This window comes from Aotus nancymaae, unplaced genomic scaffold (assembly GCF_030222135.1).
Source record: "Aotus nancymaae isolate 86718 unplaced genomic scaffold, 86718_ANA_hifiasm-v0.15.2.pri h1tg000038l, whole genome shotgun sequence".
NCBI lineage: Eukaryota > Metazoa > Chordata > Mammalia > Primates > Aotidae > Aotus > Aotus nancymaae.
This window is the reverse complement of record NW_026988452.1, coordinates 3922295-3936929: the sequence shown is the minus strand read 5'-3', so window position 1 is coordinate 3936929 and position 14635 is coordinate 3922295. Positions and strand designations below refer to the sequence as shown.

The 14635-nt window shown below is 41.9% G+C and overlaps 1 protein-coding gene across 6 annotated transcripts in view; it reads left to right on the top strand.

Annotated features, from left to right (window-relative positions):
* The window catches only part of MOBP (myelin associated oligodendrocyte basic protein), a 107405-nt gene that overhangs the window by 29404 nt on the left and 63366 nt on the right, over nt 1-14635 (top strand). For all 6 annotated transcript variants that reach the window (XM_064360115.1, XM_064360114.1, XM_064360116.1 and 3 more), the window contains exons 3-4: nt 2005-2214; nt 2420-2710. In XM_064360115.1, the coding sequence (XP_064216185.1) occupies nt 2009-2214; nt 2420-2675 (462 nt within the window). In that variant the 5' untranslated portion in view covers nt 2005-2008 and the 3' untranslated portion in view covers nt 2676-2710. The remainder of the gene's footprint in view (nt 1-2004; nt 2215-2419; nt 2711-14635) is intronic.

The window sequence follows — 14635 nt, the reverse complement described above, 5'->3', positions numbered from 1 at the left end:
TATCACACTGATGTCTGTGGACATTCCTCTGCCTACAATGTGAGCAGGATGCTTATCTGATCTACCCCCTTCTTCATCTCAGTGACTTGTAGTTATTTAGTCTCAGTAAATGAGAGTTTTCCGGTCATTAGCATATTATGTACGTTCTAATCACTTGCCTGTATCTCCACTGGTGGATAAGTTTCTTGGGGACTGGACTAAGCATGATTTAGCTTTGTGTCCAGCATGTGAACCGAGCACTGTGCCAGGCACAACTAAAGTATAAAATAAATGTTAAATTAAATGGGTGAAGGTAGTTCATTAATCATTTAGTCTTTATTACACCTTAAATAACTATAACATTAAAAGTTTAGGATTTAAAAAAATTAAAGGTTTGGCAAAAGCAGATGAGCCTATAAGGGAAATGGATGAGGAGAGGCTAAAGATAGAGGAGGAGATCTATGAGAATGTGGTGTCACAGGAAAGAGTTGAGACGGAGAGAGACCAAGCATGAAGACAACTGGTTTAGCAGCATGGAGGTCCATGGAGAGCTACGTAGAGCCATTTTTCCTTGGGAGCAAAGGACCAGGAGCCAGAGTGGGGTGCACTGACGAGTGAGTGAGTGGGAGATGTAAAGATGGAGGAAAAAAGTATTAATAACTTTTCAAGAACTTGGCCTATATAAAAAAGGAAGGTAATAGGGGAGCAAAAAGACGTGGGAGCAGGATCTGGAGAGGATTTTCTTTTAAAATGGGGCATTGTGAGCATCTTAAAAGATGATGGAGTTGGGAAAACTTCCTGGGAAAAATATAAAACCTTTAATAAGAACTAAGGTACTTAATTACATAAAACTAATTATTTTTGCGTGATAAAAGCAGGTGAAATATTGGGAAAGAATATTTTTAACCTATGTAACAGATGTGACACATAATTTGGAAGATCACAAACAGAAGTGCCAAAAAATGTATTTGTAACTGTATTCTACCTGCTTCTCAGCTGTCGTTTCTATTTGTAGCAGAAGACAACCACACCAACTGACGAAAAAATTAGAATATCCCCTCAATGTTATTTAGTTTTCTGTACTCGTCCTTAAAAACCCAGATTATTGGTTCTGTCTTCAAGGAATCCATCCCTTTTCCATGCTTTCCTTGACCTTTGCACACACCTGCACTGGTCAACATAACACTGTAATTACATTCTGCACATCTGTGTCTCCAACCTGACCCTGAGTTTGCTGAGAGCAGAGACATTGTCAGTATCCAGTTTATGCCCATCAACTATGTAGACTCTTGTTGATTCTTATTGATTGATTGTTACCTAAGTCCCCTGTGGGCTTTGGCATTTTGTAATGGTAGGCAGGACTATTTCTGCGTTTGTCACATTCCTAGAAGGAACGTTTTCAGTCCCTAGCTAGCTCCCCTTTTGCCCCTTCTGAGTCAGAGCCCACCTTCTTCAAATACAACTATGCTCTGACTTGTAGCACCATCGATTAGTTTTGCCTGTTCTTGAATCTCAGACAAAATCAGCTATACAGCTTGTTTTCTTTTGTTCAACATTAAGTCTGCGATGTCAAACGTGTTGATATATGTTAGTAGTTTGTTCTTTTTCCTTGCTGTGTAGTATTTTATTGCATGAATGATGACTGTTTTAATAATAAGCTGTTTATTTTCTTTTTAGAGAAAAGGCTTTTCCTAGTTCTAGAATAGTATTTAGTCAAGGATATGTTTTAAACGTTTTCCTGTCTTACATGAGTCTCTAAGACATAAGGAAAATAAGAGCTCAAGTTTCTTTTTTTCCCTGAAAACACGATTTTTAAAAATACACAAATGAAAATGAACTCTCTCAGTTGAGCTCCTTTCCACGGAGTTGGGGGGAAGTTGGTCCTGCAGGGTTTTGCTCGTAGGACGTCCCTGAATGTTACCTTGGACTACGGGAGCAGCAGGGGGTGAGCTTCCTGAGTAGCGGGCTCCCTTGCCTGATGCGCGTTTCTGTCTCCTCCCGTCTCCCTGCATCGGCGATTTCCAGTGAGATGAGTCAGAAAACGGCCAAGGAGGGTCCCAGACTCTCCAAAAACCAGAGGTACTCCGAGCACTTCAGCATCCGCTGCTGCCCGCCGTTCACCTTCCTCAACTCCAAGAAGGAGATAGTGGATCGGAAATACAGCATCTGTAAGAGCGGCTGCTTCTACCAGAAGAAGGAGGAGGACGTGGTCTGCTGCGCCTGCCAGAAGACCAGGTGAGCCGCCCGCCCTCCCCGCTCCGCACCCCGCTCCTCCCGCGGTCGGCTCGGGGTCAGGCTCCGACCCGGAAGGCGTTCCAGGGAGACCGGAAGTTGGGTGGGGGAGCAGGGCCTTCCCGCCAGTTTCCAGCTCCAGCCAGCGTCGCTTAAGCAACCGAGGAGCGCCCTGGCTCCCGCCTCCAGCTTCTTTTGGCCCTCTCAGACCCAGCCGCCGCGCCACGTCCCCTCAGAGGCCCAAGAAACAGCCAGCTACGCCCCCCGCGGTGGTCAGAGCGCCAGCCAAGCCACGGTCCCCTCCGAGGTCAGAGCGTCAGCCACGCCCCCGCCCAGAGGTCCGACCGCCGCCCGCCAAGCAGCGTCCCCCTCAGAAGGCCAAGCAATCGCCGCGCAGCAGCCCCCTCCGAGGGCCGGGCGCCAGCCGCGGGGGGTCCCCCGTCAAAGCTTCTAGGTTCTGGTAACACCGTCTCTTCCCTTTTGCTCCCCCAGCCCTAAGGTTAGTAGCTGCGTCCTGCGTTTACTAACACCGGGCGGTCCCCTCGGCCCCTTCCGCCTTGTCACCAAGCCTGTGACGTCAGCTCCCTGCGTCCAGCCCCCTCCGGTTGAAATACCTGGTGTGGCTCCTGGCTTCTCCCGGAGCTCTCGCGCCTGCTCCTCCGCTGTGGCCTTTGCGACCTTTGTCTAATGGGACGGGAAGTTGTGTCCATTGAGACGACTGACCGCGATGCCAGGTTGAATAAACGCGTTCCTCCATGCCCGTGCCTCAGGGCGAGGAGGAATGGCGACTCTGACCAGTATCCGTGTATGTAAACGGAGAGGGTGATGATCCAGTGGACCATCCATCCGTCATCGGATGACTGGCTTCATCTGACGTCAGCCTCAGCGGCGGTGCCAATCATGCATTCACTCACTCACTCAGCAGACCCCACTGCACACCGGAAGAGTTCCGCATGCCGTGCTGGGGGAAGGGGCCGTGGCGGCGAGCAAGCCGCGCTGCGTGGGATTCACCAGGACTAAATTCAGGAGATGTCTTGTTCAAATAAGAGAATAGGTGTCGGCCAGGCGCGGTGGCTCACGCCTGTTAATCCCAGCACTTTGGGAGGCCGAGGCGGGTGGATCACGAGGTCAAGAGATCGAGACCATCCTGGTCAACATGGTGAAACCCCGTTTCTACTAAAAATACGAAAAATTAGCTGGGCATGGTGGCGCGCGCCTGTAATCCCAGCTACTCAGGAGGCTGAGGCAGGAGAATTGCTTGAACCCAGGAGGCGGAGGTTGCGGTGAGCCGAGATCGCGCCATTGCACTCCAGCCTGGGTAACAAGAGCGAAACTCCGTCTCAAAAAAAAAAAAAAAAAAAAAAAAGATTGAGACCATCCTGGCCAACATGGTGAAACCCCGTCTCTACTAAAAATACGAAAAAAAAAAAAAATTAGCTGGGCGTGGTGGCAGGCGCCTCTGGTCCCAGCTACTCGGGAGGCTGAGGCGGAAGAATCGCTTGAACCCAGGAGGCAGAGATTGCAGTGAGCTGAGATTGCCCCACTGCAGTCCAGCCTGGCGACAGAGCAAGACTCCGTCTCAGAAAAAAAAAAAAAGAAACGTGTCATCGTGTAGGCATCCGTGCCCTAATGTCCTCATAATATGCATGCACCCTGGACCATGAGAACCATAAGCAGGGAGTTATTGGCTCTGCCACAGGAGTTTGGGGCTTTACAAGGGACATTAGGCTAGGATGAATAGACGGCAAACGCAGGGTGACCCATGTAGACAGAAAAGGAGAGCCAGAGACGCACATTTACCTACCCTATTTTAGTAGGCCAGTTTGTTTTTTTTCTTTAGATTTTTTTTTTTTCTTTTTGGGATGGAGTCTCGCTCCGTTGCCCAGGCCGGACTGCAGTGGTGCGATCTCAGCTCACTGCAACTTCTGTTTCAGCCTTCCAAATATCTGGGACTACAGGGGCCTGCCACCACACCCGGCTATATTTTTTGTGTGTTTTTAGTAGTGATGGGGTTCTGGTCTCGAATTCCTGACCTTGTGATCCACCCGCCTCGGCCTCCAAAAGTACTGGGATTATAGGCATGAGCCACTGCACCTGGCCTATTTGGCCTATGTTTTTTTTTTTAGAGCAGTTTAAGGTTCACCGCAAAATTAAGGGGAAGGTACAGAGATTTCCCCTATATTCTTGTCCCAACCCACACATGCCTGGCCAATTTTTTTTCCCTACTGTTCTGAAGGTATATCAGCATGCTTACTTTTTAGTCCCTTTACTATTTGGAATTGAATCTGTTTATGAGTTAGTAGTGGGTGTGCATTGTATTTCAGATTCTTATGTCTACTCTGATACCCAGCATTTGTATAGCATCTACTGTGTGTAGATGTCATGTGATGCTTACTGATTTAGTTGGAGGAAGAGTCAATGGAGCAGAATGTTAAAGATGCCCCTAGAGAATGTGTTTTTTTTGGTCACTACTAAGGCCTGGATATCTGCATTTTTAGCAGGCATTCACCCCCACAAGGTACAGTTACATAGACAGTACACAGACTATACAATGAGCAACACTGACCTAAATTATCCACAAATGAATATTTCAGATAATTTGTGATATGAAGTAAAGAAATGTGGAAAGTGACAAGTTTATGGTACCAAAAGTGAAAACATGAAAAAGTCACAAAATTCAGACAGTTTAATTTGTAAAGGAAGTAACTAGTCACTAAAACTTTAATAGCTAGTTGTATGCCAGGTTACATAGTCATTAACTGAGACCCTCTATAGGAGCCTGAATAGAAGGGGCCTAGGACAGGTAAGTATTAATATATGGAAGTAGTTAGAAAATATATGAAACAGAGGAAATTAATTGTATAAAAGGCATATCACCTATGGTGGCTTTGGGTGGCTGGAGTTCAAGCAGGACATGGAAAGGAGTTAGAAGACAATGAAAGCAAACTTCACCATACCCACAGATTTGTCTGGCCCTAACCTAAACTTAGGAGATATCCTAGTGTTGGCGTGCTTTGACTTCTTCAGGTGACTAATCTCAGTGGGTATCAGAGAAGATGCCTTCACAGGCTGTTATCTCCTCAGCCATGGCCCCTTACCTGGGAACAGAGGATCTGAAAGGCTTCATTAATAATGTCCCATGACTTCACTTATGCACCATCTGAGTCCTACTTGAGATATTCGTTTTTCCTTCTTAGATTTCCAAAGGTCTTCAGGTAACGTATTAGAGCCACTTCTTCACCATATTGCCTATTCCTTTTATTGATACTGATTGACTGTTTGGAATCAAAGGAGCGAGAGGCAGGTTGATGGGAAAAATTTGCTCTTAAGCAGAGCTACTAACTTGCACATGAAGAAAGAGTAAAAAAGATTTTCTGAAGCCAACTTGCTTTCTGAAATGGTGCTATTTCTGAGGTATTGCTTTTAGACGTTAAATAATTTTGGCAAAGGCCTAATTGGGTTCTTAATAACTCCCTTGGATAGGTCTTCTCAAAAACCAAAGAATGATGAAATCTTAGAAACCGATTATACGATTTCCAGCATCCTGATTAAACATGGTAGCATTCTTAATATTTGATAGAAGGAAACCCAGGCATCTCCTCTTAGTTTATTCTGTCCTCTCAATTCTAAGATTTTAGGATTTCACAGTGTTGTCCTTGCCTTTGGGTTTAACAGGTATATTCTGGGCCTCTTTTGGTTTCAGTGCTCTGCTTTTGGGAGCTGGGGAATTTGTGGTTCTTTGAAAACTGCTGTGGCTGTGGGTGGTTAATTTGGAGTCAATCAGTCACATATATGGGGCAGTGCTGTGTGTGCTTTTGACTCATTTTTTTCTGCACAGCGTGTTTTATTAAATTGAGCCCTGCACACAAGCAGCCTGGAAGGCTGTGATTTTCCAAGTCACAGCAGAGCTATGGAAAAGGCCTGAGTTCTTTGCTTTCTGTTCGGGCTCTTGTTCTGCCTGTGCCTCAGGTTGCATTATTGCTTTTATGAGTTTGGGTGACTGAACTCTTGAATCTTGCCCTACGTATGCCATGTAGTCTATCCTAACTGGGAGCAGGCCTTTATACATCCTGGTGGTCCCTATATCACGATGCATATGCAAAGCAGATGCTTTTGCAGAGGCCTGGGTTAGCCAGAGAGGCTTTCGGTCCTGGGAGCTGTGTGTTGTTTTGCAGTGTAATAGCCTCTGCCTGGTCACAGGTCCTTACCTGGTCCAGACCGCATGGTTAACTACTCCCTCTCTGTAACCTTAACCCAACTGTCTCTGATCCTCCTTCAGCACTCGTTTTCTCCCCGATTCTAGATCAAGCTAACAACCTGCCTGCATTGGTTTTTCAACTGCTGAGCATGGTCATGTGTGCACAGAGCTGCTGAGCAGTTTGGGGAAAGCTTTGTAGCCTGGTGGGTTGGTGCCACCACAAATGGATGAACCCCAGCCACTCCCCAGACTGTCCTGGCTCCACCAGCCCCCACACATTCATCAGAATATGCATCTGTCTTTAAATCCTTCTTCTCGGCTTCAGGAGATGAAGCCTTCGTTTTCTGATGAGGCCAGTCCCCCCCGACCCCGTGATCTTCCTCCTCCTTGTCTCCTTTGGTGTCTTGCTGCACAACTTATCTACCTCCCTGACCACTTCAGCGTCTGTATCTTGTCTCTTTCTCATTAGCATTTCAACATATTTTGCTCTCTCATATTGACTGTGTGTTCACATCTAGCCCTATCCAGTTTTCTTTCTACCTTAGACAAATTTTAAAATGAATAGTGTAAACTCGTCATCTTTACTTCCTCAAATCCCATTTGCTCTTCAGTTAATCGTGTTCTGATTTCTTCCCATAGGACCTCCTGATCCTGGAATTCCTCTTGTGCATATTCCTCCAGATGTAACAATGCAAGGGCAAGAAGTTTATTTGGGAGGTGAAGGGGACACTAGGGGAATGTGGGAAGTAAGACAAGGGAAAGAGCCAATTAAAAAAAAACGCATTAACCAATTCTCACCATGGGTTCCTGGAGCATTAGTCCTGCTGAGGATCCCTGGGGAATAGTGCAGACATGTGCATCAGTTATCTCATCGGAGGGGTGGAGGAACTGGGATATTTATAACCAGTTCTTGTCAGTCATTAGTCAACCAATGCTGCTTGGAGGGTGCGGGCATTTATTCTTTGGCACATCTAGCTTGTTAGACAGCAAGGTGGGCTGTAGCAGCAAGGTATAAGCCCTCAGGAAAAGAAAGGCAAGTGCTAGCACCTGGGAGTGGGGCTGAGCACAAGAGCGGTAAGGGCAAGGGGTTGTGGGCAAGGCACCAGTAGTGTCTGCTCTGATGGTGTAACTGTGACCTTCATGTTGCTTTTCCTAATGAAAGCTGAATCCAGCCTATATATCAACAGTGCTTTCTGTTGGATTTGTTGGACTGCTCTCTCCCTCAGTCTTTAAACTCTCTGTTCTCTTGGTTTCTGTGACTTTCTTTTCTCTGCAGGAGCTTTCCTTCTCCATCTTGTTGTGAGTGCTTCCTTTTCTGCCAATTGCTTAATCTTGAAGTGCCCTAGGGTTCCATACTGAGCTCTCTATTTATATGATTTTGCCTTCTCTTGTGGTTTTAATTTTGACTCTCATGCAGGTAACTTCTAAACCTTAATTCATCCTTGACATTAATATATGAGCCTATTCACTCAGCATATCAGTTTGATGTTGGAAAACTTAATCTGTCTACACCTGACTTCATTCTTACAAAGACTTCTTCTTTTTGTTTGCTGTCTCAAAAAAAACACAGCTGTCCAACTAATCCTCAAAGTTGGAAACCTTAGCACCATTGTAACTTCTGATTTTCCCCTGCATATAAATGTCTGCCAATTTGACTTTCTGATGGGAAGGGGTGCAGGATTGAGAACAGGCTAGAAACAAAGTAGAGGGAATGGAGATAGTTGATAAAATAGGGCTCCTTCATAGCACATATGGAAAAGCTTTTAGATTGTACGAAGTAGAGAGAGACCCATTAATGGGCATTAAGATAGAGGCAGGTCATGCCAGAGAATGAGTGAGGTAGAAGCTTAATAAGGTTAGGGTACACTTGGAATGTTAGAGACCAGGCTTCTAGGCAGTAGTTAGGGCTGGCTGACCGCAGCTCAACAGAGCTGTATATAAATCATTTGTTCTTAAGGAGCTCCTTCTCCAATAAAGGAAACAGATTGCCACCTCTGAAATCAACAGTGGATTCACACAACTCCACATCCACACTCTGCTTCTCTTCCAACTTGTTTGCCAAATGCCCTCACAGCAATTGTTCTTAAACTTTACCATGCTCCTCCAGTGCTCTGACTCCTCCATTTTTATCTCCATCTATCAGACTCTTCACTTTCCTCCCTTTCCAAATTAGAAATGATATCCCAACATTTTAATCTCTCTTCCAAATACCCTAGAATCCCCGGCCTTCTGAATATCTGTTTTGCACTTCTACACCCCTGGGAAAACCCCAGCCTTGGATGAACCCAACTATCTACCTTCACCATATTTGTTTTTGGGCAGCTATGTATCACTGGGGAAAAGCAGACAGCAGGACAATAGTAGCTGGCTTTAAGCAGAATTGTGTTTATCCTATCACTAAGCAGTTTCCTTTTGGGCAGTTATAGTTCAATTGCATGCATTCAGACTAAAAATGAAGCATGTACCTCAGAAGTAAGCATGTGTAGTTTATATGCACACACACATATTCCACATGTATCAGGCTTACTGAAGTCTAATTTACATATGGTAAAATTCAACTCTTTAGGCATGCATTTCTATGCACATAGTCATATGACTACTGCCACAAGTAAGATATAGAATATTTTCATTGCCCTTCAAAATTTCCTTATATTTCACCTTCGCAGTCAACTCTCTAGCCCCTAGTAACCACTGATCTATCTTCTGTCCCTATAGTTTTGCCTCATCTAGGATTTCATGTAAGTGGAATTATATAGCATAGCCTTTTGAGTCTGGCTTCTTTTACTTAACATAGTGCTTTTGAACCATACTGTTGCATGAATTAATAGTTTTTTCTTTTTTTATAGTGGAGTTTATATGTGTGCATATATATATGCACACATGTATATATGGATGCACATATGTGTGCATCCATGTGCAACCATGGCCCAAGATTTTAATCTCTTTCACAAATACCCTAGAGTCCCCTGCCTTCCAAACATCTGTCTTACACCCCTGGGAAAACCCCAATCTTGGATGAACACAACTATATATATATGCATCCATATACAGTTTATATGTATATAGTGTATATATATATGTATATGCATCCATATATTCTCTATATATGTTATGTTTAGATGTATGCGCATATATGTACATACATACATGCACATGTGTGTGTACATACATACATAAATATGTATATAGTATATATCTGGATTCATGTACCATAGTTTTCTACTCACCAGTTGGAAGACATTTGTTGCCAGTTTTGGTGATTATGAATAAAGTTGTAAACATTATGTGAACCTAAGTTTTCCTTTCTACTGGATAAATAACTGGGACTGGTAATGCTGGGTAATATGGTAGATATATGTTTTAGCTTATAAGGAACAGCTAAATTATTTTCCAAAGAATTTATAACATTTTGCATTCCTACCAGTAACCTGAGCTTATTGTTAACACTTGATACTGTCAGCTTTAAAAATTTTTTTCATTCTGATAGATATGTAATGATACTCATCGTAGTTTTAATTTTCCATTTTCTTAATGACTAGTGAAGTTGAGCATCTTTTAATGAGCATAAAGATAATCCATTGAAGACACTTATTTGGTGAAATCTCTGCTTAAATCTTCTACATATAAAAATCATGTTGTTTCACTATTGTATTTTGAGAGGGTTAAAAATATTCCAGATACAAGACATTTATAAACAATTTGTTTTGCAAGCATTTTCTCTAAGTCTGTGACTTGCCTTTTTCTTTTCTATTCTTTTCTTTTCTTTTCTTTTCTTTTTTGAGACAGAGTCTTGCCCTGTCACTAGACTGGAGTGCAGTGGCACGATCTCAGCTCACTGCAACCTCTGCCTCTCGGGTTCAAGCAATTCTCCTGCCTCAGCCTCCTGAGTAGCTGGGACTACAGGCATGTGCTACCACACCTGGCTAATTTTTATATTTTTAGTAGAGACAGGGTTTCATTATGTTTGCCAGGACGGTCTCGATCTCTTGACCTTGTGATCTTCCCACCTCGGCCTCCCAAAGTCCTGGGATTGCAGGCATGAGCCACCACGCCCAGCTGCATTTTTATTGTCTTAACAGTGTTTTGTGAAGAGCCAAAGTTTTGATAAAGTCAAATTTATCAAAGTTTATTATCACACGGGTTTTTAAAAATTAAAAAAAAAAATTATTTTTGATACCCCAGTTCCTTCACCTCTCCAATGAGATAACTGATATACATGTCTACACTGTTCCCCAGGGATCCCCAGCAGGATCATACTTTTTGTATTGTATTTAAGAAGTCTTTTTCTAATTCAAGGTCACAAAGATTTTCTCCCATGTTTTCTTCTAGAAAATTTAAATTCTAGGTTTTACCTTTAGAGTATTATCCATTTTGAGTTAATTTTTTATAATGGTGTGAAGTATGAATTGAGGCTTAATTTTTTTTGTTGTGATTGCATATGGCTCAGTTTTTTTTTTGTAATTATTTCAGCAACATTTGTTGAAAAGTTTCTCCACTGAATTACCTTTGCAATCTGGCCAAAAATCAGTTGATCATATATTTATGTGTTTATTTCTAGACTTTTTTTTTCTATTAATTTATATATCTTTCTTTTCACCAAAGCCATACTTTATCACTATAGCTTAGTAGTAAGTATTGAAATCAGTTAGTGTGAATTCTCCAATATTGTTCTTCGTTTAAAAAAATTGTTCTGGTTATGTGAGTTTTTTAACTTTTCCATATAAATTTTCAGTGTGTCAGGTTCTACAGTATATTATGGTAGGAATTTTTTTTTTTTTTTTCAGATGTAGTCTCCCTCTGTTGCGAGGCTGGAGTGCAGTGGCGCCATCTTGGCTCACTGCCTCTGCCTCCTAGGTTCAAGCAATTTTCCTGCTTCAGCCTCCTAAGTAGCTGGGACTACAGGTGCATGCCACTACACTCACCTAATTTTTGTATTTTTAGTAGAGACGGGGTTTTGCCATGTTGGCCAGAATGGTCTCAATCTCCTGACCTCGTGATCCGCCCACCTTGGCCTCCCAAAGTTCTGGGATTACAGGCGTGAGCCACCATTCCCAGCCTATGATAGGATTTTGAAAGGAATTGTGTTGAGCTCATAGATCAATTTGGGGAGAACTGTAGCGATACTGAGTCTTATAATTCATGAACATGGTATATCTTTCTATTTATGTAGGCCTTTTTTTTGTTTGTTTTGTAGTTTCTAGTACACAGATCTTGCACATATTTTGTTTGGTTTGTACCTAAGATTTTATGCTTTTTGGTGATATCAAATATAGCATTCTTTTTCAATTTTAATTTCTAATTGTTCATTGCTAGTACATAAAAATATAACTGAATTTTGGGTATTGATCATATCCTGTGATTTTGCTAAACTTACCTATTCTAGATTTTTTTGTGGTAGACTCTAGGGTTTTCTATATTGTAAATAATGTTATCTTTGAATAGAGACAGTTTGATATATATTTTTTCACTCTGTATGCGTTTTTTGTATATGTTTTGAACTGCTATTTTATTTAAAACATTTAATTTTTAGAGAAATATTTTAACAAGATTAAATTCTTGCCAAATTGGCTTTCTGGAGTATTACAAGGGATTAGAGCCCAAAGATCCATGCCTAATAACACAAGGTGCTTGGGTTTGGTTGTTAGTTCATTCCTGTGCCTTCTTCATATCCTCATTTCAAGATATGACTCAACTTTCCTCATGGCCTATTGACTGATGAACAGTATTATCAAAATAGAGAATGGACATGAGCATTCTTTGGATGTAAAGAATCACAGAGGTCCTGAATACTATTAGAATTACTATGGTGGTAATTTTTCAAAATTGCCAGGTACTGATGTCATCTTAATGGTTATGAGATATGGTTACCAAAGCTCTAGGGATTGGATTTACAAGGTAAATTCAATTCCAGTTCACATTTGGGGATAATCACCATCTTGGAGGGAGTTAACATTTTGCAGAACAGTCATGTGGTAGTTGTCCTTGTGTGGGCCAAAGACTTATGACACTTTCTTCTCAAACCCTACATGACCCTGAATTATCTGTTTCCTCTGTTCAGCTATGTGGGCAGTCTTTATAATTTTAACCTTTCAAGCTGTGCTATAATATAATGACTAGAGCATTTTATATAGGACATGACTTTTGTGTACTAGTGACCTATTATTTTCCTATTTGGGGTTTGTCAGGGTGAATGATGTGGGGTGTTTTGTGGAAACAGTCTAAAGAGTCATCATTATTGTCAGTGGTAAGGGGTCTTGGCATAGCCCTCTGACTTGAGAGCCTTCACACTTCTTGCTGAGCAGATGGTCGCCCTTTCTGTGAGCTCCCTTGATACTTCCACTGCTATAATTTGGACGTCTTTGCTGATCAGTTCACTTACTTGTCCATCTTCTTTGCTGGATGGAGTGTGCATGAATCAGGATCAGAGAATCTTACACTCATCCCCCCAGGGCCTGACTCAGGGCTTGGCTGATGTTATTGACTGAATGAGCTCTGTAAATACACTTGCAGTCAGTCTGGCACAGTGGGAAGGGCAAGGACTCTGGCATCATTCCAACAATTGGAAATTAAAATGAAACAAAGGCATGAATTGAAAAGGTTTGAGTCTGAGCTCTGCTGCCTGTGGATTTCCTTTGTCTGAATTACCTATTCTAAGTCACATTTTTCCCATCTGTAAAATGAGGATATTATCTACTTCATTAGTTCATCATATTATAGTACTAGGTAAGTGAATGTTATTGGAACAGTTATTTAATGGATACATCGTGTCATTTAACCCTAACTACTAGCATATTATTTCCAACTCAGTTGCCTCCCCTGGTTGATTGGGAGTTCAGGGGCTGTTGCTATATAAACTAGTCATCCCTATTACCATCAATGTGGCTGCCATTGCTAGTAAAGTGCCAATTAGATAATTCGATGCTCATATTATCTGGGATGCCACAGTGGCCGATTGCAGTGATGCTTGCAGAAGGTGATGCCTGGGGTCTGTGGGCTTCCATGCTAGTCTCAGCATTTGGGTTTTATATTCAGCAGTATCTGTGGGTAGTTTGAAAACACGCAGGCTGCCACATGTCTGGAGGTCATACAGCAATCTAGAAAGTGTAAAGAGAGTCCTTCCTCAAATTTCAAGGGATATGTTCCAACCTTCCAGGCTACAATTCACTCTACAAATTTTAATAACATATTTCTGCATTTATTTTTTCTGGTATCCTCAATCCAGTTTGAAGGGCATCAGCATTGCTAGCTTGATATATAATTTGGGATTTTTAAAATGCTATTGCTAATACCTGAATATGAATTTTATTTCTAATATGAAAAACTTTCCGAATTACAAAAAAGCTGTGATCCTCATAAGTTTTGGTTCTAGAATAAAATGATGCGACACTCCTAATCCATGCATTTTGGTTTTTTTGTATTTGTTTTTTAAACTAAGAACTTTGATGATGCACTGAAACTATTCAACATAGCCTCGTTTCAAAGGCAGTCACATAGAGTTCTGCTGTCTAAATAAATTAAAGCTGATATCACACAACATTTCCGTTGGGTAAGCTTGCTGGCAATGCTTATCTGGGCCACATATTTATAATGTCTTTATTGGATGTTGTTTGTTTCCTTCTTGAACATGATTTATTCCCCCATCAAAATAGGAACATGTCAATATGTTCACAATTTTATAAGTGCATATACTCTGTGTATATGTATGTACATTCACATTTTTATGTCTATAAGTAGTAAAACTTTTTTTCCAGGAGTAGGTGTACTTTAATTTCCTTTGTGTTTTTCCTTTTTTTCTTTTTTTTTTTTTTGAGACAGAGTCTCCCACTTTCACCCAATGGCACGATCTCGGCTCTGCAACCTCTGCCTCTTAGGTTTAAGCGATTCTCCTGCCTTAGCCTCCTGAGTAGCTGGGATTACAGGCACCCACTACCAGACCCAGCTAATTTTTTGTATTTTTAGTAGAGACAGGGTTTCACTATGTTGGCCAGGCTGGTCTTGAACTCCTGACCTTGTGATCCACCTGCCTCGGCTTCCCAAAGTGCTGGGATTACAGGCGTGAGCCACCACACCCAGCCTCCTTTGTGTTTTTCTGTGTTTCAAAATTATCTACAGTGATTAACCAGAAAATTAATATTATAATTATAATAATAATTATACATAAAATAGAACTTTTAAAGAATATCTTTTCTAAGCTCAGGCCAGGAAAAAATATTATCATATTATTTT